This window comes from Cricetulus griseus, chromosome 6 (genome assembly GCF_003668045.3).
Source record: "Cricetulus griseus strain 17A/GY chromosome 6, alternate assembly CriGri-PICRH-1.0, whole genome shotgun sequence".
NCBI classification, from domain to species: domain Eukaryota; kingdom Metazoa; phylum Chordata; class Mammalia; order Rodentia; family Cricetidae; genus Cricetulus; species Cricetulus griseus.
In genome coordinates this window covers 52,602,073-52,624,380 of record NC_048599.1, presented here as the reverse complement: position 1 = coordinate 52,624,380, position 22,308 = coordinate 52,602,073, and the positions used below count along the sequence as shown (strand labels likewise).

At 42.1% G+C, this 22,308-nt stretch overlaps 1 protein-coding gene across 8 annotated transcripts in view; it reads left to right on the top strand.

Moving 5' to 3' along the window:
- Galk2 (galactokinase 2) overlaps positions 1-22,308 on the top strand; it is a 122,846-nt gene that overhangs the window by 56,223 nt on the left and 44,315 nt on the right. For all 8 annotated transcript variants that reach the window (XM_027421937.2, XM_027421936.2, XM_035446456.1 and 5 more), the window contains 2 exons: positions 14,122-14,220; positions 15,605-15,757. In XM_027421937.2, coding sequence (XP_027277738.1) covers positions 14,122-14,220; positions 15,605-15,757 — 252 coding nt within the window. The remainder of the gene's footprint in view (positions 1-14,121; positions 14,221-15,604; positions 15,758-22,308) is intronic.

Below are 22,308 nucleotides of genomic sequence, written 5' to 3'. Positions count from 1 at the left end.
GCTCCTTGGGGGGCTTCGTCAGAGACATTAGTGAGACCCCATTCACCATGAAGAGACAAGCAAGGAAACAGCAGCAGCAGCTACATCGGGGAGAAACTTGCTGCCTGTGCCTAAGAATGTCTTAGTTCAGACATACAGTGTGAAATTACCCTTTATAAAGGTAGGCTTTCTCTTAATCATGGTAATGAAAAAATTAACAGTGACAATGCATACCATCACTTAGTATTTCTCTTTTGTGTTTTAATAAATAGAATGCTTAATGTGTGTTTGTTGAATTCCTAAAAAACAACTGTAAAAATGGCAAATTCTTGGCTTCTAAGGAATTAAAACTCCTCACTGTTGTGCTGACATTTAAGTATCCTCAAGGTTTCCTTCATTGCATTGCTTAGGAAATAAAATGTTCTAAGCTTGGAGTAAACTGAGATGCCTAAGATAAAAATACCCTAAGCCAATGTAATTTTAAACTGCCACTGTGTGTATAGGGTCACGTTATCTCGCTTGCAGTCACTCATGAGTTTGTATATATCACATTTCAGTGTAATGACATGGGCAGACTCCAAAGAAAATACCAGGCGACTGGAATTTGGCTTGACTAACAAATATTTATATGTATCTGTATCTCTAAGTATTGTGATCTTTAAGGGGTTTATACTACACAGGCTTAATTCCTAAAGCTTTATGTTACATTGTAAGAAATTTCTCAGTAGTATATATAACTTCAGATGATCCCACAGCTGGTGTGGTTGAGCATCAGGGTCAACCAGAGATTCTGCAGAAACAGGTGGGCTTAGCGTGCTCTGCTGGGCTAAAGGCTGCCCGTCATTTGCACGCTTTCTTAGTTGAATTAACATTATTATTATTTTTTTCTTTCGTGGGCGGTGTTGACAGAAGGCAGGACTGTCATTTGGTCTTTTTAGGTTTCTCTAGTCATGTACTTGGTGCATTATAGGAACAGAAAGACAAACAGTGTCAGCCATGGCTTATGGAGTGGAAGCTTCTGTATTAGGAGGCAGCGGGATAGGGTGCTGTTGGCTAAAGAAGGGTTCAATTCACATATGTTTTCTCACTCAATACCCTCCCTGCCTCTGGCAGGCTTTTGTGAGATGGGTGACAAGGATTTAATAGAGTCCTCCTCTCTTGTTTGAAGTTACTGGGCCTACAAGGCCCCATTTAATCACTGGCTTCTGTGTAGCTCTTCCTTTGCACCACTACAAGATAGGGTCTATCTCATTAAATCTTTGCATCCCCAGAGACATGTGATCTGGTACCTGCCTGAATGAAGAAAAAAATGTGTTCTCTTGCACAAAATGATCATTTCTTGGTAATAGTGTGCTATTATTTTAGCTTTTATTTAAAAGTGTACCAATTTGTACTTAGACTCAAACCAGAGGTAAATTACATGTATCCACTAATTAACCAAGGAATTCTATTCTGGGCAGGCCTAATCTCCTAGGCTGCCTTTTCTGTGCTGGGGTACTCTGATTATTTGGAGTCTGATGCACTAGTTGCTGAACATGTCTCCAGCATTAGGCATTTGCCCCACACAGTGGGTATTGTCAGCTGTGTTCTGTATGAAAGTGTGTTCTTTAACCTGCACACGTGAGTTAGAGAGCTGTTGTAATGACACTAGTGATAAAGATGGTCCACTTCTGACCATACTCTGAAACTTTCTGAACCTCCCTCTGCCTTTTACATCTTCAGGTGAAAGAGTTACCTAGAGAGGAGAAAGCAAAACAAAAGAGGTGGAATGAGATGGAGAAATTTTTAAAGCTGTAAGCCACCTTTTAAAGCTGATTTTCTGCTAATGGTCCTCTTTTGGAGATAGGGAACAGGCATTATGTAGCTGTAATAAAGTGGTAAAATCATGTTTTTTTTTTTTTTTTTTTTGCTTATTGCTAAGAAATTGAAAATCCATTAAATATTTCTTTTTTTGTTTTTGTTTTTTTTTTTTTTTTTTTCGAGACAGGGTTTCTGTGTAGCTTTGGAGCCTATCCTGGCACTCGCTCTGGAGACCAGGCTGGCCTCAAACTCACAGAGATCCACCTGCCTCTGATTCCCGAGTGCTGGGATTAAAGGCGTGCGCCACCAACGCCCAGCCCATTAAATATTTCTAAGTCAGGCATTTTAGCTAAAAGTCATAAATATTGACAGAAAATAATGACAACTAGCTTCTGAGTACGAACTTTGGCTTTGAGGAGTTTCAGAGTTATGAGTTGAAGTGGGAAACACAACACACAATTTTTAGTGGGTAAAAATAGATTTAGCTTCCTAATTTCCCCGGGAATATTTGTAGAGCCCTTAAATTATTTTTATTGTTATGAAAGTGGTGTATTTTGTTTTAGAGTATTAAGGAATAAAATATGATAAATATTAAATAAAGATTCATAATATTAACAAAGGGAACTCTCTCATTGAAGATTATGATAAAAATAAAATCTTTGTACTTTAATTGCTACCATTCAAGGAGAACACATTTGGTTCACATGTGATGCAGTTACATTTTTATAGAACATCTACTTTGCTCCAGGCAGTATTTGAGGTACGGGTAGGTAGTGATTAAAATTCACTCTCATAGAACTTCACAAGGGAGGGAGATGGGAAACAAATAAATGAAAAGATTACATAAAGTGGAAGCAGTTTCTGAGGTGAAAGCAGAAATGGGCTGAGATATTTTGGGGAAGCAAGAGAGCGTCTGACAGATAATGTGACATTTGAGTAAATATTTGGGGCATGAACACGTCCAGTGGTATAGAATGTTACATGGAGTGTTGGTTGGCCAATAATTATAGTGATGTTCATTGTGCTCTAATTATACACTAGGCTTTTACAATCTTTATGGTGACCAAATAAAGTGGGTAATTATTATTTGTTTGTTTGTTTGAGACAGGGTTTCTCTCTGTGGCTTTGGAGCCTATCCTGGAACTTACTCTTGTAGACCAGGCTTTTCTCGAACTCACAGAGATCCGCCTGCCTCTGCCTCCCTAGTGCTGGGATTAAAGGTGTGTGCCACCACTGCCTGGCCAAAGTGGGTAATTATTATAACTCCCATTTTGCAATTGAGGAATCTCACTTACTTTAGCTCCTACATTGCATTGATAGGGGCTCTAACAGAGAGGAAATGTGGAATTCAGAATCTAGAAATCCAGGAAAAGTTCCCTGGAAAATGTGACATAATTTAGTCCTACTGACAAAGCAATTACAAGGCGAGGGGAGTTTATAATGCCCAACTATGTCCTTTTTGCTGTTGCCTCAGAAACTATTATATAATAATAATGTTTGTGACAGTTGCCACTTTATAAATATTTGTTAATTAATACGAGTGGAAGAGCATTTTCGAAGACTAGAGGCTGGGGGAATATGCAGGACTGAGAAAATCAATTCAATCTGACAAGTGTGGACTATGGAGCAAAATAGTAGAAGTGTGTGATAGAAGCAAGCAAAAGGGTCATTAGAAGTGTTTTTATGAAATGACAATGGAATAGTTAATTTGGCAGCACTCTTAAACTAAAATTTGATGCCCTATGGAAGAGAGAGGGTCGTGGAGGCTTGGGAAGCTGTAAGTGTGTGGGTATACAGTGTGTATGTGTGTGCATGCATTTGGGTCATTTTTTATTTCTGTAACAAAAGCCTGGGTTCATTACACAGAGGTTTCTTTAGCTCTCAGTTCTGGAGGCTTAGGCCTGGTCACACCAATTTGGGCACATCACAACACAGTAGATAGTATCCTAGTGGGAGTGCATATGAGGGGAAAGATCATATGGCAAGCTAGAAAGCCAGTGAGATGCAGGGTTTCACTCTTAATAGTACTTTCTAGGAGCTAAGTAGGATCTTAAGGGAACTTTCTGGGTTCTCTTCAAGTGTGAGCACCACTGATCTAATCACTTACCAGACACCGCCCCCACTTGCTGCCACTTAGAGGCCCCACAGCCTCAACATTTCTGATCTCAGCTTGACAGTGATTGTTTGTCCTGGCTAAGCTCATCCGCCCTCAGTGTTGTTACACAGTACTGCATCCGTATTGCTTCTCATCTGGGATGATGGAGGCGACTGGCTCACATGCCTGATTGTTTTATGATAGTGATGTTTATGATTCTGATTATTGTGTTTGTGGTGCCTGTAAGTGTGTGGGTATACAGGCTGGTGCAGGATATCAGTGTCTTCCTCTATTCCTGGAGGCAGCTTCTCACTGAATCTGAAGTTTGCAGTTTTCAGTAGGCTGGCCAGCTAGTGAACTGTCAGTATCCACAGTCTGTGTTTTCCAGTGCTGGAGTTACTGGCATTTACAGCCATGACCAGCATTTTACATGGCTTCTGGGGATTTGGTTTCAGGTCTTCATGTTTGCAGAGAAAAATTCTCTTACCCACAGATCCCTAGCTGGTTTAGGGGGAAGTCTCAGGATACCAAATACTGCAAGAGGGAAAAGTCCAAAGTCTAATATCTTTTCCTTTATTTCCATTTCCCTCCCTCTATTCCCCCTTTCTCCCTCCCTCCCTTCCATCTTTTCTTTGCTCTCTCCCTCTCTCCTTCTACCCCTTTCTTTCATTTTCCTTTTATTTTAAATTTGGGATCTAGTGTAGGTGCTTGCACTACCCGTGACCTATACCTTCAGCCCTTACAAGCGTTTTCAAGTATGTGTCCCACATGCCACTATCTCAGTTGCTAAAGCCACTGTTTTCTTGATTCAAGAGGTAGAGAAATTCATCAATTGAGGCAAACTCTTTCCTGTGAGTCTCTGTAAAATAAAAAAGAGAAAGTGAGACACTTCTAAGACACATTGAGGAAACATTCCCATTTAATAGGGAGAGGCTGAAGAGCAGCCAGCAAGGATGGACCAAAGCATGAGTGCAATGCAGCTGAGCCAACTTCAGCACTGTAGCCTCCTGCAGCTCACTGTATTCACCCCTGCTCAAGATGTGTTCCTGCTTGCCATTGCCTCTCAGCAGAACTGTCCAATCTTATATCTTAGGGCTCAATTTTCTCTTATATTTATACTGACAATTTTTTTTTACTTAAAATAAAAGTTTATTAATTACTTAACCAAGAACACACATTCAATAAAGTCATTGACTCAAAAGTTGAAAACCAGGACAAAGGAAAGAAGAATTGAAAACACATCATGGATTGATTTGTTTGTAATTTATGTGTATGAGTGTTTGCCTACATGTGTGTAAGTGTACTGTGTGTGTGTGCTTGGTGACCTTGGAGGCCAGAAGGGCATCTTATCCTTTACAACTGGAGCTATAGATGGTTGTAAGCTACCATATGGGTACTGGGAACCAAACGTGGGTCCTCTGCTAGAGCACTGAGTGTTCTTAACTACTGAGCTACCTCTCCAGCCCTCATTGTTCCTTCCTTCCTTCCTTCCTTCCTTCCTTCCTTCCTTCCTTCCTTCCTTCCTTCCCATCTTTCCATTCTCTCCTCCTCTTCCTCCTTCTCCTCCTCCTCCTCCAACAGGGTTTCTCTGTGTAGCCTTGGCTGACCTGGAACTCTGTAGACAAGGCTGGCCTCAAACTCATGGAGATCCACCTGCCTCTGCCTCCCCTGGGATTAAAGGCGTGCACCACCACCTCCTGGCCTCATTGTTCATTTCTTAATGCAATTTTATTTAAGCCTACTTACTGAGATTCTTAGAAGACAATCAAAGCAGAAACCAAGTTATATTGGTTCCGTGATCAAAATAGCAGAATCATTCCCATCTTTCAGAAGATGTGCTGTCATCCCTGAATTTAAACTGCAGAGCTTTTAGAGCACACAAAATACAAATTGTCTTAGGATAATTTCGGTTGCTATAATGGAATATGTGAGACTGAGTGGTCTAGAAAGGAAAGGAATTTATTCAGCTTGTTGTTCTGGACACAGGAAGTTCAACACTGAACTGCTGTGTCTGCTATGAGCCTCATGTTGTACCATTACTTAGAGGGTGCTACTGTGCAAAAGGAGACAGATTTCTGCAGTAACTAACCCATTCCTTAAGAAAAGCATCCTCTACTCATGAAGATGTATCCTTGGTGACTCTTATTGCCTCTTAAAGGCTTTGCCATGGCTATGTTGTGGACCACCACTCAACCTGTGTTTTGTTGGGACAAACCACACAGTTAAACCTCAGTAGTCATGAAGATGACCTGTACAACTGTTGGAACAAGTGCCGGCATGATGTTCTTCTGGCTTTTTCTTGCAATGGCCTTCAGCACTTGCTTTCCACATAGCATTTGAGCACAGCTCGGTGAAGTCAGTTTCCTTCCTATAATAAGGCTTTGAACACTCTTGCCATTTCCTGACTCTGAAGTTTCTTCCCACTTCATGCCATTATGTTGACTGTTATTTTCACAGAGCCCTTTCTCCCAGGAGAAAGTGTCTGGAGGTAGCTGTGCATTTGGTAGATTCAATTTGTAATTCATGGAGTGATGTTTTTCTGTTGGCTTGTGTTTGCATCTGTATTATTAGAACTGCATCCGTCACTGTGCTGGAGGGTCCTGACTATACTGAGAGTTCCTTCTTTTTGGTTCTTAAGAGTGGGATAAGACTACACTGCTGAAAACCTAGTCTGAAGAGCCCTCCCCACACAATGGGGGGGGCGGTCTCCAGGGAAGGCACATGCAGTTCTAAGACACACTTGCCAAACCACAGATATCGTAGGCCTGCCACCCATCCCGTATTATCATCATTACTGAGCGTTTTTGGAAGGTCAGAGCCAAAATAAGTAATCTGCCAGCCAAGGAAGCAACATCAGCCCTTACCACAGGCTCTGGAGGCCCCACTGGTATTTAGTAGCAGTGACTTGGGTCATATTTTTGTCTAATTCCATCAGTCTGGCAAGCCTCCTGCCCCTATGGTCTTCCCACATTTTTTTTTTCAATTATCTTTCCCGTCTTTCCAATAATAGTTACCTTGTGTGTGGGGGGGTACTGCCTCCTCCCAGAACGATGCTCTTTTTTTTTTTTTTTTAAAGACACTTTAAACAATGAAAGGGATTTAATTAATTTTCCTTGAGAGAAATTTGAAAAGAGAGAAGCTTTTGGGGGCTCCTGAAATTTGGGTTCTTGAGCTATTCTCCACATTCTCTTACAGATAAAGAATAGGATTTTGTTTATAAGGCAGAGCCAGGCTCGCAGTTCAACTACTGACCCTGACATTTACTAGTGAGCGACCTTGGCAGTTTACTTGACCTCCCTGTGATTCATTTTCTTCATTAGAAAGTTTGTGTAGCAATAAAGCTCCTTCTCATGGATTTGACATTAGTGCCCGGAAAGCATGTCAGAGATGTTATATAAGCTGTTGTATGGGTGGTGGAAGTCATGGCAGACTATGAGCCGCACTCTGAGATCACCCTGCTTTTAGAAGGGATGTCTTTGTGACTCTTACTGTAGTTGAGTAATGGAAAGAAAGGCCTGCAAGTTCCCAACTGTCCAGTCCATTGAGATGGGATTTCCTTCTCTTTAAAAAAAATTAATTAGTCTGCTTTTTTTGGTGGGCTTTCTGTTTTATTTTGTTTTTTATATTTTTGTCTTATTGTTTTTCTTTTGTTTTGATTTTCATTTGTTTTTGTTTTGTTTGAGAGAGAATGAGGACATGAAGTTGGGTGGGTAGCAAGATAAGGAGGACCTGGGAGGAGTTGGGGAGGGGAAATCATGATCAAAATGCATGGATTTTTTTTTAAATAAAAAGGCTTCAGGTTCACAGCAAAATTTTTAAGAATTTTAATTAAAATGCAATTATGTCACTTTCCCTCCTTCCTTTTCCTCCTCCAGTCCCTCTCATATGCTCTCCCTCTAAGCTCCCTATGTCACCCTTCCTCTCAAATCGGTAGCCTCTTTGGATTTGAGTGTATAAATACATATACATTATATAATTGAACCTGCTGAGTCCAGTTAAGTGAACTGGAATTGTGATGTCTTCGTGCATTAGCTTGAATTAGTTACTGACTTGTTTGAGCTCAGTCCCCTTCTCTGTGATGTGGTGATTATAGTTCTGACGTTTGGAAATTAAACAAGATGGCATGCGTAGTGTCTGCCCTTAGAAGACATTTGATGCTTGTTAGCTTCCTCCCTTCCTGCCTGTGATCCTTCCTGTCAACCCACTTACCAAGAAAGCCCCATAGTGCCAGACATCACTTGGCAGAGTCTTGTCCTTCCCTCCCTCCTTTCCCTTTCCCCCCATCCCTCTCTGTACTGGAGGACGAGCCTAGGTTTGTGCTCGAGCTCCACCACCATATACAGCCTCCACATTCTCTTCAGTTTTTACTTTAAAAAATTATGTTGAATCAGGGTCTCACCAAGTTGCCCAGGCTGACATTAAACTCACTCTGTAACCAGACAGAGCTTGAATGTCCAGTATTTTGGGCTCGGCCTCCAGAGTAGCTGGGATTACAGACCTGTGCCATCAGAGGGGCTGTTCAAATTAGTGTGTGCCAGTTTAGCAGGTCTGCACTTCTGATTAGTCCCTGTTGCCATAGGCTGCACCTGAAGAGCACAGTGAGTTCTGGGGGTGGGGGGGGATGCTGGATCTTCCTTCTTTTGCATCTCATGACTGCTCAAGCCAAGTTATATTCATGTCTTTGGTACATGCACTTGCACAGCCAGGGACATCACTTGGGGAAATATCTAATACTGTGTATTATCATATACCAGTAAGATCCTCTTCATCCAGTTGATCTGGGTGAAGTTTGTGGATAGACATTTCCTCAAGATTTCCATGGGTCTAGAAACTCAAACCCTCCCACATAAAATCCTGTGCCTTGCTGTACTGTTGATAGCCTCATCTCCAAATCTGTGTCTCTCTAAAGTGCATCCATGAAATGGTATGTCTCCCTCTCTCATCAGTTCTGGAGGGAGCCAGCTCTAAGGTTTCCTCTGTCTTCCCAAAATACCTCAGACATTTTCAGAGTTGCACATCCCAATTAGAACCTACTCTGGGTTCATTAGCTTGTGCTCTTCCCAGTGAATGCAGTTGCAGTCTCTGTGATGTCCTCACTCTCTGGGTGAGTGATGGTTCCAGACTGATTTACTTTTGTGAAAGATCCTTTGTGCTCACTTCCAGATTCTAATTGTTTCATGTTTGCTCTCCTTGCTCCATTTCCACTATTACGTTGTAGAAAATTTCAGCCTTAACTATCAAGATCAGTTGTACCTGCCCGGTTCACTTTGGGAATTAGCTCCCATTATCCTCAGATAAAAGGAAAAATGCAGATGTAAGCTTCCTCTTTCTGTGCTAGAGATGTGAAGACTTAGCAGTCACATCTTTCAAAAAGAAATTGGAGTGGTTTATGGGCACTGCTGTTTTCTGTAGAGCATCTTGACAGGGCTCTAGATTGGAGCACAGCAGTGAGCTATGCTACATAGCAGTTCACATCAGCTTCTTTCAGACACATCTTGGAATCACGTCATGAAAAGGTACATCCCAGGCATTTGCCATTTCGGGATAGAGGTTGGTAATGCAGTCATCCCCAAAGAGCCCAGTGTTTTGAAGGGTACGGAAGGCAGGCAGGAAGTGAGCACTGAGAACGAGTTTGAGGTGAGGAAGAGGCAGGGGAGTCAGTAAGTGTTTTACCTGCCTTCCTCTCCCTCCCAACATTCCTGACAGAGTCTTAGGGAAGCAGAGTGCATGCTGGTGCCTTCCTCCTAGGGACCCTCTCAGCAGACTGCAGGGTGAAGGCAGGAGCAGGGCTAACTGGAAGAAAGGCAGAAGCTGTCTAGCACTGCAGAGTTCCACCTTCTTTTGAAGGTCTGTAGATAAGATCAGTGTTGCCGGGGCCCCTTGAGGGCAGGCTCTGGCTTTCTCCTCTACCCACAGCTTAGCAGAGCATTCACAGTCCAGTTGTTGTGCCTAAGGATGAGAGAGAAAAATCAAATGTCACTAGATATTAGCCGAGAGGAACCTGGGCTCCTGAAGTGCATAGCTGTAAGAGCAGAGGGAACTGTGGAGGGAGAGAGAGTAAGGCCCATTAGGCTCCAGCTTTGCTGATTTTGCTTGAGGGTTTTCAGGCTGCATGTACTCCTGGGTATAGAGAAATCAGAAAGTTATGCCTCAGCTGTGGTAGAAATGTGAGCTTGCCTTTACTACATAGAACTGGGTCCCCTCAAAAACAAAACAAAACAAAAACAAAAATCAAAACAAAACAAAAAAGAAGTAGTAGAACTGGGTCCCTGAGTTCGTTCACTTTCCTGTGGGTTACCTCTGGGATGCTCATTTTTCCCCATATATATCTGTTAACATGCCTTTTCACAGCTTCTTAGTTTTGTGAAGTCTCCAGAAATCACACACAATTTCAGAAGCTGTAAGTAACAATTCATTGCCTTTGTGAGTCGCTCTGGTTGATTAAATTCTTGGAAGATATGTGATGATTCCATTTCCCGTATCTTATAGGATGGAAAGAGCCTGGGCAGAACCACATGACCCTGAGTTAGCCAGGAGTATCCCTCCAGGGAGGACTCCTTGAGCTCAGGTCACAGTCTCCAGCTTGGGCTATGGGCTTAACTACTTTTGTTTGCTGTCTGGCTTACCTGAGTGTTTTCCTTAACTGAGATTTGGGTTTCTTTCAGCCTTTGCTTCTAGTTTCTTTGTATCTTTTACTCATCTAGGACTTGCCCACCCCCACACACTTACAGGGGCCACTGAGGAAGCCAGCTAGCAGGGCTGGGGAGCACTGTTGAATTTTTCAGGCGGGCTGGTTTTGTTTATTGGGTGGGGACTCCCTGCTCTGCAGGTGGACTGAGATGGCTTGAATGGGGCCCCACTCTTCTGTTCACCTTATGGTTTGTTCTCTTTATTGTTGAGACTTCCAGAACCTTTAAAGATCTATGAACTTTAAGTTTCCATGAACGTATTTAAAACATCCTGTATTTGACTTCCACTTTAGCTATTTTCTTGTGTAAATCAAACATTTCTTTCTTCATTTGTGAAAATAACCACATCAATGCTTGTCAATATGTGTATTTTGCATTAGAGCACTTCGGTCTTACTTGTGTTAAGTTTTAGGATTATCACAGTAATCCCGTGGCTTGGAGGGCTTTATTTTTCTCCTCAGTATATATGATAGGTGATATATTATGGTAATTAAGAATATGGATGGTAAAACTAGATAATTGGATTTGCATTCTGGCTTTAATAACTTCCAGTATAATATTACCCAACAAATGACTCAATCTCCTCATCCACAAAACGAAGGAACATCTGTTTTATGAGATTCTGAGAAGTGAGTAATTCAGGAAGGTCAGTGGAGCAGTATTTAGCACATAGTAAGTGCTCAGTAAATCTTCTGTTACTAATGCTATTGCCATTGCTAATAGCAGATGAGAAATAGAAACTGGAAAAAATGAAGCATCTTACCTAAGATCACACAGATGGTTGGAAGGAGAGTTCTGGCTCAGCCCATCCTAACCATGGGGGCTTCTGGTACTGGACTCTTCCCACTGTGTTTTCTTTGTGTACCCCAAGGTTATATCAATGAGGTCAGCCTTTATCTTTCAATTCATTGCTTCATTTTCTTCACTCTTTTTCATTTTCTTTGTTTCTCACATTTAGAACTGTTGGGTATTGTCTTTCTAGTTAGACTTTGTCAGTAGCAAGTTTTGCGATGGCCCTTCCCTGTGGGTAGGCTCTCCTTGACACAAAGGTGTCACTCTGAATTCTGTACACACACACACACACACACACACACACACACACACACACACACACTGAGAATATCTTATAATGATTACAGTATACAATGGCATATTTTAAGAGCTTTAAATATTTAGTATTTAGCGTGCGTGCGTGTGTGTGTGTGTGTGTGTGTGTGTGAGAGAGAGAGAGAGAGAGAGAGAGAGAGAGAGAGAGAGAGAGATGTGTGAGAGAGAGAGGGGGGGAGAGAGGAGATGGACAAGAGAAAGAAGAGAGAGATAGATAGATAGAGAACTTGTAGGAGACATTTCTCTCCTTCTACCCTGTAGGTCCCAGGGATCAAACTCAAGTCATCATGCCTGGTGACAAGTGCCTTTATTGGTGAGCCATCTTGGCAGTCCACTTTAAGAGCTTTATAAACAAGTAATTAATACGCCTCATAAAAAGGAGAGTTTTGGTGATGCTCATTTGACTTTTCACATCCCTTTACAGCAGGCTGAGGGAAGCCACTGAAGTGTGAAAGGGACTTGGACTCAGGGTCAGGTGGATGAAGCTGAGATTCTGGGTTCTCCACATCTAGTCTGAGTCCCTGCATTTCACCACCTGCTTCTGTACGATGGGGTGGATGGAGGTTTGTGGCTGATTCTTCATATGCTCTGCACACAGCTCCCACTCAGTGATGCTGGTATTGCCGCATCCAGGAGCTGTCTTTATCCCAAGGTCACGGCTGGGTCGGCAGCCAGACTCTTACTTGTTCACAGATTGCTGTATGCAGTGCTTCATCTGGGTGTGTTGCTTCTTTGCATTTTAAGTGCAAGAGTTGCGACCTTTCGGTCACTAATTTATTTTTAATGTGTCTATTATGGACAGGCCACTGGCTTTGTGTACCATCAGGTCATGTGCAATTTGGCCTTTGTTGCCAAAATCCCAGGTTTACCTCATGTCACAAGACAAAGTTAATGTTAGTGAAGCCACATGACCAAGGAGGGCCAGTGATGACACTTGCTGGCGCTGTCAGATGGCATTTGGGCATCTCTTCTCAGGAAGGGAAGCAGCCGCACATACCTGGCAGCATGCAGGGCAGTGACACCGAGGAAACACTACAGCTTATCTCTCACAGACTCAGAGGGTTTGGTGAAAAGAGATGAAGTGGAAACACGACACAGTAAAGGACCAGGAATAAGCACCCTGATCCAGCCTGGATTACTTAAGTGGACTGTGGAATAGGTGCTACGTGAACCCGCATGATCTGCTGAGAGAGACAAGGAAACCTACTTAAATCATGACTCAAAATGATCATAGAGTTAGAAGTAGGGAGTGCAGAGAGGAATTCTGTGACACGTGTAAATTTGGGGATACTGAGTTGTTGAAACAGGCCTAGGAGCGTGCTGAGGAGATGTGGGTCTGGAAGTCAGGAAGAGTAGAGTTTGTTCCATGTTTCTGGAATGGAGGTTTGTGGGAATGGTGGTGGGAGAACAGGCTGGAGGGGAGAGCAGAAAGCTAAGTCATTGGAGAACTTGTCACCATGTCGAAAAGATGTAGGTGAGCAAGTGGGTGAGAGAGGACTGTAGTATGCCAGTGTTTTGGTACACTCATTCTGAACATCTACTGGAACAAGTGAGAAATAAAGCCCTGAATTAAACCCCAGAAGAGGGAACAAACAACTTAATAGCAATGTAGGCAACTAGATGACACTATCAGAGCTTCAGGAGCTGAAAGAAATAGGACACTGGAGTGGGCACAGTATTTCATGAGGCCTCCATGATGGCAGAAAATCTGAGTGGTCAGCTTGATATGTGGTCAGTGACCTGGATACTGAGTGGCAATAGGTTTTGTATAGGAGGCAGGAAGTGGCACTGGGTTGTATAAACGTGTGAGCTGGTCACGAAGATACCTCTACTGAAAAACGATAATAAAAAATCAGCTTGGTTGCAAGTTTAGAAGGCTTTGGATGTGAGATGAGGATTTTGAACTTATATTAATCAATAAGAAGCAACTAACAATCCCTTAATATTTTCAGTATGGGTCAGTACTGTGCCTCTTCATCTAGGTTTCTTCATCATGTTGTACCTAGCGTGAGAAGTTATATTCTTGCACTTAATGGACATGTCAAGAGGCAGCATTACTTTTGGCTTGGAAACTCTGGCTCTGCTTTGGCTTTAGAGACACTGGAATAGCCACTGTCTGGAGACAAAGACAAATAAATTAGTGCCAGAGGAGAGAGGTGGTGTCAACAGAAAGACGAGGAAAACTACTTGCACGGCAATCTTTTAGGGATACAAAACAATACATATGTTCTGTTCTCATTCTAGACCAATTATGGATTTGTTACTTGATCTTGCTAAGTTTTCCTACTGGGTTCAATGGTAGTCTAGAACTGCTGTGAAGAACACATTGCTCTATGTGGTTGGTATGTAACTGAACAGAGTTGGTGCTGGAATTCAAACCCATTTGACATATCTGGCATGAAAACTAGGCTACAACTATGTCCTAGTACAAATGAATGTTTGCTTTCTCAGGTGGAACTTGCAGAAATCTGTGCCAAGAGTGAGCGTTACATAGGCACTGAAGGAGGAGGCATGGACCAGTCCATATCATTTCTTGCAGAAGAAGGAACTGTAAGTAGCATTGAGCCAGTTGGAAATTTTGACTTGGGAAAATTCTCTGGAGGGGAAGGCCTGCAACCCCCAGCACACACAGTGATGGGACATCTATTGTTTCAGGCTCTACTGGAGAACATTGCCAGAGTTCTGTAAGTCAGAATGTACTCTATTTCATATTGATTCTCTCTACCTTAAGCATCCAGAATCATACTTCAAACTTACTTTTCTAGGACATACACACCCCCACCCACCATATCTCATTGCTAAGATGAGATTTCTCAATTCCCTCCTTGGGACCTCCTTTCCTGACCTTGTATGAAATCACTTCATCTTGTGGTGTTTCATAATCTCACGTTGGCTTTAAACCCAAATGTTAGTCTCTTACCACATATATGCACAACCCCTCTTTTTGTAAATTACTCTTTGGTGTCATTTTTTTTTCTGTCAACATTTTTGGGGCTTTGGCGGTGGGAGGAAGAATGTTGATGGCAGGCCAGGGGTAAATTCTTCAGTTCAATACCACTTCCTCTTGGCTATCAGCTCCTTCAGGCAAGACAGAGGTTTGGGTTTTTGCCTGTGAACTGCCCATTACCAAAATAGAAGCAGGCATCTCTTTAAGATCTGCCTTAGTTTTGCATGAGATTCCTTCAGGTTTGGATGTTTTCCAAGAACACCTGGATCCTTCTTATTAAGAATATGCTTTTGTTGATTCTTCTAAGTCAAAGACATGAGGTATGAGGAAATTTGCTTTAACACTAAAATTATACTTTGGGTGTTCTGGATGTGAACTGGCAAGCAGATGTTGTGGCAGGAGTTCTGTTGTTAGTTTAAGTTAGATACAGGGTTTGAAGGGAGTCCTCATTGTCTGGACTTGCAAAGTGCATCACCACCTGACTCCCAATTTCTGCCTCCAGCTTAGCCTCTCACTCTATAAGCTCTGAACTTCAGTCCGGTATCAGTTCACAAAGCTCCATTCACACTAGTGCCATTTGTTAACGCTCCATACTACAGAAATTCTTCCTTCTTTCTGACATCTTCATGCATCCTTTAGGACTCAGTGTATATTTCTCTTTTCAAAGGCTACACTAGGTTGTCTGATTAGGTCCTTCCATTAAGCATCCGTGTAAGACCCAACTTCATGGTGCTACCACTGACTCACATGGAAACATAATTTCATGTCTTCCCACAGCGACTGTGGTCTCCAGGAGGGCAAAGGAAGCACCTGTCCTGTTCACTGTTGTGCTTCCAGTGCAGTGCCTGGCTATCAGTAAATGGTGTTTGAATGAATGCACCATTTTGTAGAAGCCTTTCTTAAGATGGAATAAATGCATAAAAGCTTGAACGTGTTTTTCCAAATCCTAATAAATGATTGTCTCCTCTGTCACTTGTCTTCCAATAGGCCAAGTTAATAGAGTTTAGTCCTCTGAGAGCAACTGATGTAAAACTCCCTAGTGGAGCAGTCTTTGTGATTGCCAACAGCTGCGTGGAGATGAACAAGGCAGCCACTTCCCATTTCAACGTCAGAGTGATGGAGTGTCGGCTGGCTGCAAAGGTATGCATGTGGCAAACCAGTGAACCTTGCAGCGTGCCTGCTTTTTCCTGCTTAGCCTCCATTGGTTTGTAGTTCCCCCACACTTTAGAGTGATGCTCTGACTGTAGTGAAGCAGCACTCTAACTGCAAGTCTTTGGGTCCAAAGCCATCAGGTTCTGAACAGATAAACCAACAGGTTCATCTTCTGCTCTCTGCTAGCTCTTTAGGAACTGGATGGCGTTCCCAGAGTGTAGGTTCTTTGTCAGAGATCTCTGAAAGAATTAATGACCTTGTGAGTCAGCATGTCCACACTGAGCTCAGCCTCCCCTCTACCCCCGAAAGCTGTTTATTCTTCTACCAGTCAGATTGGCGTGTATCGACTCCTGCATTCTCTTCTGCCCTGTTCCTTAAATCTCTGTTTGCCTTCCTCCTCCTCATTCTGCAAATCATGGGATGATGGTGTAGAAATTTAAGCCCTTGTTTACCACTTCCCCAGAGTTTCCCATTACTTTGGCATAAAGTAAAAGCCTTGCTGTACTGAACTGAGTTGAGCTGCCAGTAGTTGGGCAGGAACTGTCAGACAGTGGAGGAATTCACTCTTAACCATTGCAGTAAAAATAGCTTATGGGATATAGTGCAAGAAGAAATGGTTGAGGCAGTGACTACAATACCACCTACAGCAAAGGACTCTTGGCTGGCTAGGGTGGGGCCGGGCTTCCTCCATGTAGGGGACTTGTTCAGTTAGGGTGAATTTCTTCATGTGCACTTTCCCAGACTGTAACTCATGCCATATGAAGGAGGGCAGTCCAGGCTGGCTGGGTACCTCACCTGCTGCCCATGCAATTTCTAGTTGTGCAATCTCTGCCATGCAAATAAGGGAAGCACTCACTGGCTGCTCATAGTTCAGTCCTGGTCCAAGGCTCAGGCCACGGGCCTCTAGGCTGAAGTTCTATGGTGTTAGGTTACAGCATTCCAAGACTGGCAGTTTGGGATTCCTGGACCGTGCTAGTGAAAATTCTCTAATGGGAACCAGCCACATTTTCTGATCTTTTATTAAGTGTCCTCCCCTCACACTTCTCTATTGCTGTGAGACCCCAGGCTGGTGTATCTTATCTCAGCATCTCCTAGCATCCCGTGCAGTCACTATGGCAGATACCATTCTCATCTCAGGAGACTTCCCACATTTCCAGGATAGTTTTTTTTCTTAGCCCTCTTTGAAATATTTCTAAACAACCCCCAAAGAAACCTTGCTTGACTTCCTTATTCCTAAGCTAAGTAGAGATCCCCTACAATTTGTAGCACTTACATTTGTTTGCTATGTAGAGGGATCGCTCTATACTTGTAACATATTGTCAAGTGGAGAGAAAGAATTGGGACAGAGTAGTCAGTCATTCCTTCATCTAATAGAGTTCATTCTGGGACATGCTAGCCAATTAAGGACACAAAAGTTAACAAGATGGATGTAGTTCATTTCCCAGGTAAAGTTGAATGTGAAAGAAGAGACAAATGTTAAGCAAATGCCTGTTTCCAGAAAACAGTTGACTTGTAGTCAGTTATTGCCTGTGGCTCTTACAGTCTTTATGCCCTCTTTTATGCAATCCCAAGCCTTGGGAGGAGGGCTGTGATACAAATGTCCCATTTAGGGATGAGTGTTCCAAAGTCTCTTACTCTCTGTACCTTAATCAGTTGTAGGTCTCTATTTGATAGCAATAGATAACTAATAATTCTACTAAATGGGTGTAGTATTAACCGACATTATTAAGTCCTAATGACTTAGTATTGTAACATAGATTCATGTATCCCTCTACTCCCATCAGAATCTGCTATTCAACCCTACTTTGTAAAGCTGTAAAGTTGGGAGAGCTCAGCTACAATGATTTAGGAAAATAAAGTTGCTTTTTCCTGAAAAATTTGGGGGTGAACTTTTTTTTTTTTAAATGAAGATTTAGATATTTAAATTTGGAATCTACTCATTGAGATAATTGTTAAAATTCTGTAGGGAAATGTTTTAATATTAAGCTTCACAGCATCTTATCAGTACATACATGTGGCAGACGCAGTGGTTGTTCAATGACCGTTTTCTGCTGGGACCCACTTCCTCCTTGGGAGGTGGAAGACATCAGTGTTCCCTTGAGGGCTTACTCATTTGTTTTTTATCGTGAGGTTGATGAGTAAGTGTTGTCTTCCCAAGGAGACTCCAAACATATACAACATTATTTTCAGGGTTTTAGCACGAAATTCAAGCCCCTCTGCGAGAGCCACAGCAACCTGGAACAAGTGTGATGCATGCGATGGGTTCATGCTGTGACAGCTCTCTTCCAAAGACACCAGAAGGATCCAAGGAACAGTTGTCTGGGAAGCTTTACTGAAAGTTCCGGGCTCGTTGGGGAATGTCTTCAGAGAGCTAACGAGAAGAGAGGGCATGTCTTTCATAGCCGAAGCTTTTAATCAAATTCAGAACCTTTTACTCTTGAGGACGTCTTTGGAAGACGTTGCTATGTATCTTAGGCTGGCCTAGAACTGGTCTAGAAGGGCCTCAAATTTGCCATCCTCCAGCCTCCATCTCCTAAGTGTTGGGATTACAAGCATGTGCCAGCTGAAATATGATTGGAATTTCTCTGAATGTTTTTAAAGGTACTTTGACATTGAAACTGACAACTGAATTTGACTATTTGGTATATATTGCTCCAAGATAATATAGATAAAGCACATTTTAAAAACCAAAGTTGCTTATAAATAAGCTTCATTCAGTTAAAAGCAGGCACAGTTCCTTTCTTTCAATTAGTTCTTTGAGAATTTCATGCCATGTATTTTGACAATAACTACCGCCACCAACTCTTTTCAGATCTACCCTATCCCTTAATCAGCCATATTTGTGTTTCCCCCTGCTTTTTTGTTTTTGAATAAACCATGGAGTTCATGATGGGTGTGGTGGTATACACTTTTAATCCTAGCACTGGGGAAGCAGAGGGACAGCCTGGTCTACAAAGTAAGTTCCATGCCAGCCATTGTGACAAAGTAAGACCCTGCCTCAAAAACCAAGCCAAACTGAACCAAATGAAACAACAATAATAGCATTCCAAAACTACAATCCCAATTAAACCATCAAGTCCAATTATTCTTGAATGCATGTCCCTATGCTGGGGAGTATGGCGGAACTACCAGCACCATGCTCTTAGACATGACTTAAAGAAAGCCGACTCTCTATTTTCTGTCAGCTATCAGGTACCAATAGTTTCTTGGTTGGGGGTGGAATGTCATGCCACCTTCCATCTCCAGGCTGAGATTTTGCCTGACTTGAGCTTGCACAGGCTTTATTTTTGCTGTCACAACTGCTGTGAGTTCATGTGCTCAGCTACCCTGTTGTGTCTGGAAAGCACTGTTTCTTTCCTTTTAGCCTTGCACTGCATATGGCTCTTTGAATCTTTCCACCCTTCCTTCTCAATGAGCACTGGGAGGAAGGAATATGATATGATGTCCCATTTATACTGAGAATTTCTTATTCTCTGCACTTTGACTAGTCCTGCATCTCTATTAGTTGCTTCTACTGCAGAAAAAAGCATTTTCTGGTGTGAGTTGAGAGATGCAGAAATTTATGGACATAATAAATATTAGGAATGGGTTTAATACTATGTCTATTCAGCAGAATAGTAGTAGTAGGTTCTCTCCTAGGGTCTATGACCTGTCGAGCCTCAGTTTCTTGGACCCAATAATTATTTCAAGTATGTGTTTCATCTTATGGAGTGAGCCTTAAATCCAATCAAAAGTGATTGGTTACTCCCATGACATTGATTCTACTATTGCACCAGTGGACATGTCAAACTAGGTCAGTTGTTGTAGCTTGCTACTGCTAGGAATGGGGGTGGGGGGGGGAGTAATCATCCATCTTGCCCAGCTATGAACATTGAAATCCACAATTCATTTTTAAAGGGGAAATATAAGAAGGCAATATAACATCCATTTAAGATTATAATTTGGTTCCTTTTCAAAAATGGAGGAGAATTCAGATATCATTTGTCCTCATTCTAGCTTCTCAAATTTCTGAGAAATAACACATTAAATCTTCAATCCTAGTTACCTGCTGCAAAAAATCCAGATACCTTTCCATAGAAAAATGAACATCCTGGTTTCTTCTCTTGCACAAATGCATGTCATTTGGCAAACAGGTTTGGTAACATTCATGGACATGGCTGCCCTGCAGGACAGCTTCCTTGTCTTTCTCGTCTCCTGTCATTCATCTTTTATATCATTTTCCATTGGAGAAGATTGCTGATTCCTGCCTCCCTTTTCAGTCTCATTCAAAAGGGGAAGCAGACTGTGGTTGTCATATGACATGCATTTCAGAATGTCTTGAGTCACACTTGGTTTTGGTTTTAAGCAGATGAACTTCTTGGAGAATGCTCAACATTTAGTGTTGACTGTGGAAGGGCATATTTTTAGAAGATGCTTCAGAAATAATGTGTTGCTTTCCCCTTTGCTTTAGCATCATTATACATGGTATTTTAAAGCCTCTTAACCATCTATAACTCCAACTCCCGGGGAACAAATGTCTCTGGTCTCCACGGGCACCTGCCTTCATGTGTACTTAACCTACCCACATAATTAAAAAATAAAATAAAACCTTTAGAAAGATGTGTATGTATACCTGTACATGGGACTGTGTGGATGTGCGTGCAGGTGCTTGTAGAGGCCAGAAGATGGCATTGGATTCCCTCGAGCTGAAGCTACAGGTGATTGTGAGCTGCCTGATGTGGGTGGGAACCACACTGTGGTCCGCTGCAGGAAAAATATGTGCTCTTAACCTTTGGGCCACCTTGACCAAGGTATAAGACATATGAACGGGGTGGGGGGCACAGCTATTCAATAAGCAGTACTGGCAAAACCAGACATCCATTTGTGGAAGAGTGAAATTGAGGTGTAACTCTCTCACTCTGCACAAAAACCAGTTCAAGCTGGATTTAAAAACCTCACTTTAAAGCCAGATATGATAGTACTGATAAAGGAAAATGCTTCTGGATGTAGGATGTAGGCAGGAAATTTCTAGATGGAATCCCAATAACACAAGAATTAGTTTCCCCAAATTGACAAATGGGATTATATGAAATTAAAATGCTTCCTCATAGCAGAAGAAACAACAGAGTGAACAGAAAGCCTACAGGATGGGAGAAAGTTTTGCCAGCCATTCTTCAGAAAGTGGAGAAACATCTAAAATAAAGAACTAAAAAATAAAATAATAAAACCCTTGCCAATAAGTAAACAGGCCAGTGAACTGAACAGACAGTTCTCAAGTAAGTACAAATGGCCAATAAATGTCTTTTTAAATGTTCAACATCCTAAGCCATCAGAAAAATCCAAATAAAAAATACTTTGCAATTTAACCTCACCCCAGTCAGACTGGCTATCATCAAGAAATGACAGGTGCTTGCATGGATGTGGGGCAACAGAAAACCTTATTCACTGTTGGTGGGGCGGATGCAAACTGGTGCAGCCACTGTGGAACACCTGCACATCCATGTTTATTGCCAGTCTACTCACAATCACAATGGCAAGGAAATGGAAATGGCTTAGCTGTCCTTCAACAGATGAATAGGTAATGAAAATGTGTTGGTACATATGCACAATGAGTTTTATTCATCCATAAAGAGAGTTGAGGTTATAAAATGCTCTGTCTTGTGGAAATACTTGCTTCTAAATGTTAAGAGTGTGTATATAGGTGGGAGTAAGTCTAGGGAGAAACCAGGGAACTAGACAGGGAGCCCTGAGACAGGGAAGGAGAGGTTTTTGGGAGGAGGGTGAGAGGCAACAGAACACACAGATAAGAGAGAAAGGGATCACTGGAGACCGGAGGGCAGAGTGGGGACAGGGCTGAGAGCTGGGGTGAGGAGCAGTCGGGATTGCTTTTGAACTGAACATGTGCATTTTTTGGTCACATTCTTCAATACTCTACTTACATAGCATTTACATTATATTGGATATTGTAAATGAAAACAGAACAAAATGAAAACCCCACAGATTCAAATACTGTAAGAATATTTTTACCTTGTGGAAAAAAGAAAGGTGAAAGACTTCATCACAGTGGAGAATATTCTCCAACTCCCATTTCTGTGATTATTAGAATCTATGTTTAAGCTTACGAAACAGGGGACAAAGGGAAGCCCATCACTAGAGGCCACACGCAGGGGTGTGACTGTGGGACTGTTTTTGCTTAGGAACATAAGTTGAGAGTCTGTTAAACATGTCTGACTTAAAGTGTGGATCCATTCTTCCATTGCTGGCAACACATGAATGAATTTCATTTTTCTTTGTAAGTGGTTTCATTATATAAAGAAGTAGACTCTCAGGTAGAAATGGCAAAGATGCTTATTTAGCCTGGACAGACCTGCTTTGAGTGTTAGTGGAGAGTGACTAACCATTACAAAGAAATCCACAGAGCAGATTTTTGACAGCTAGCATGCACTTTCCTCATGCCTCCCTTTCTAAAATACTCTTGTTTGCACCATACCTGGTTATTACAGGGAAGTACAGTAAACTGGTGAAGGTAATTTTTATTCACTTTGCTTTAATATTGACAG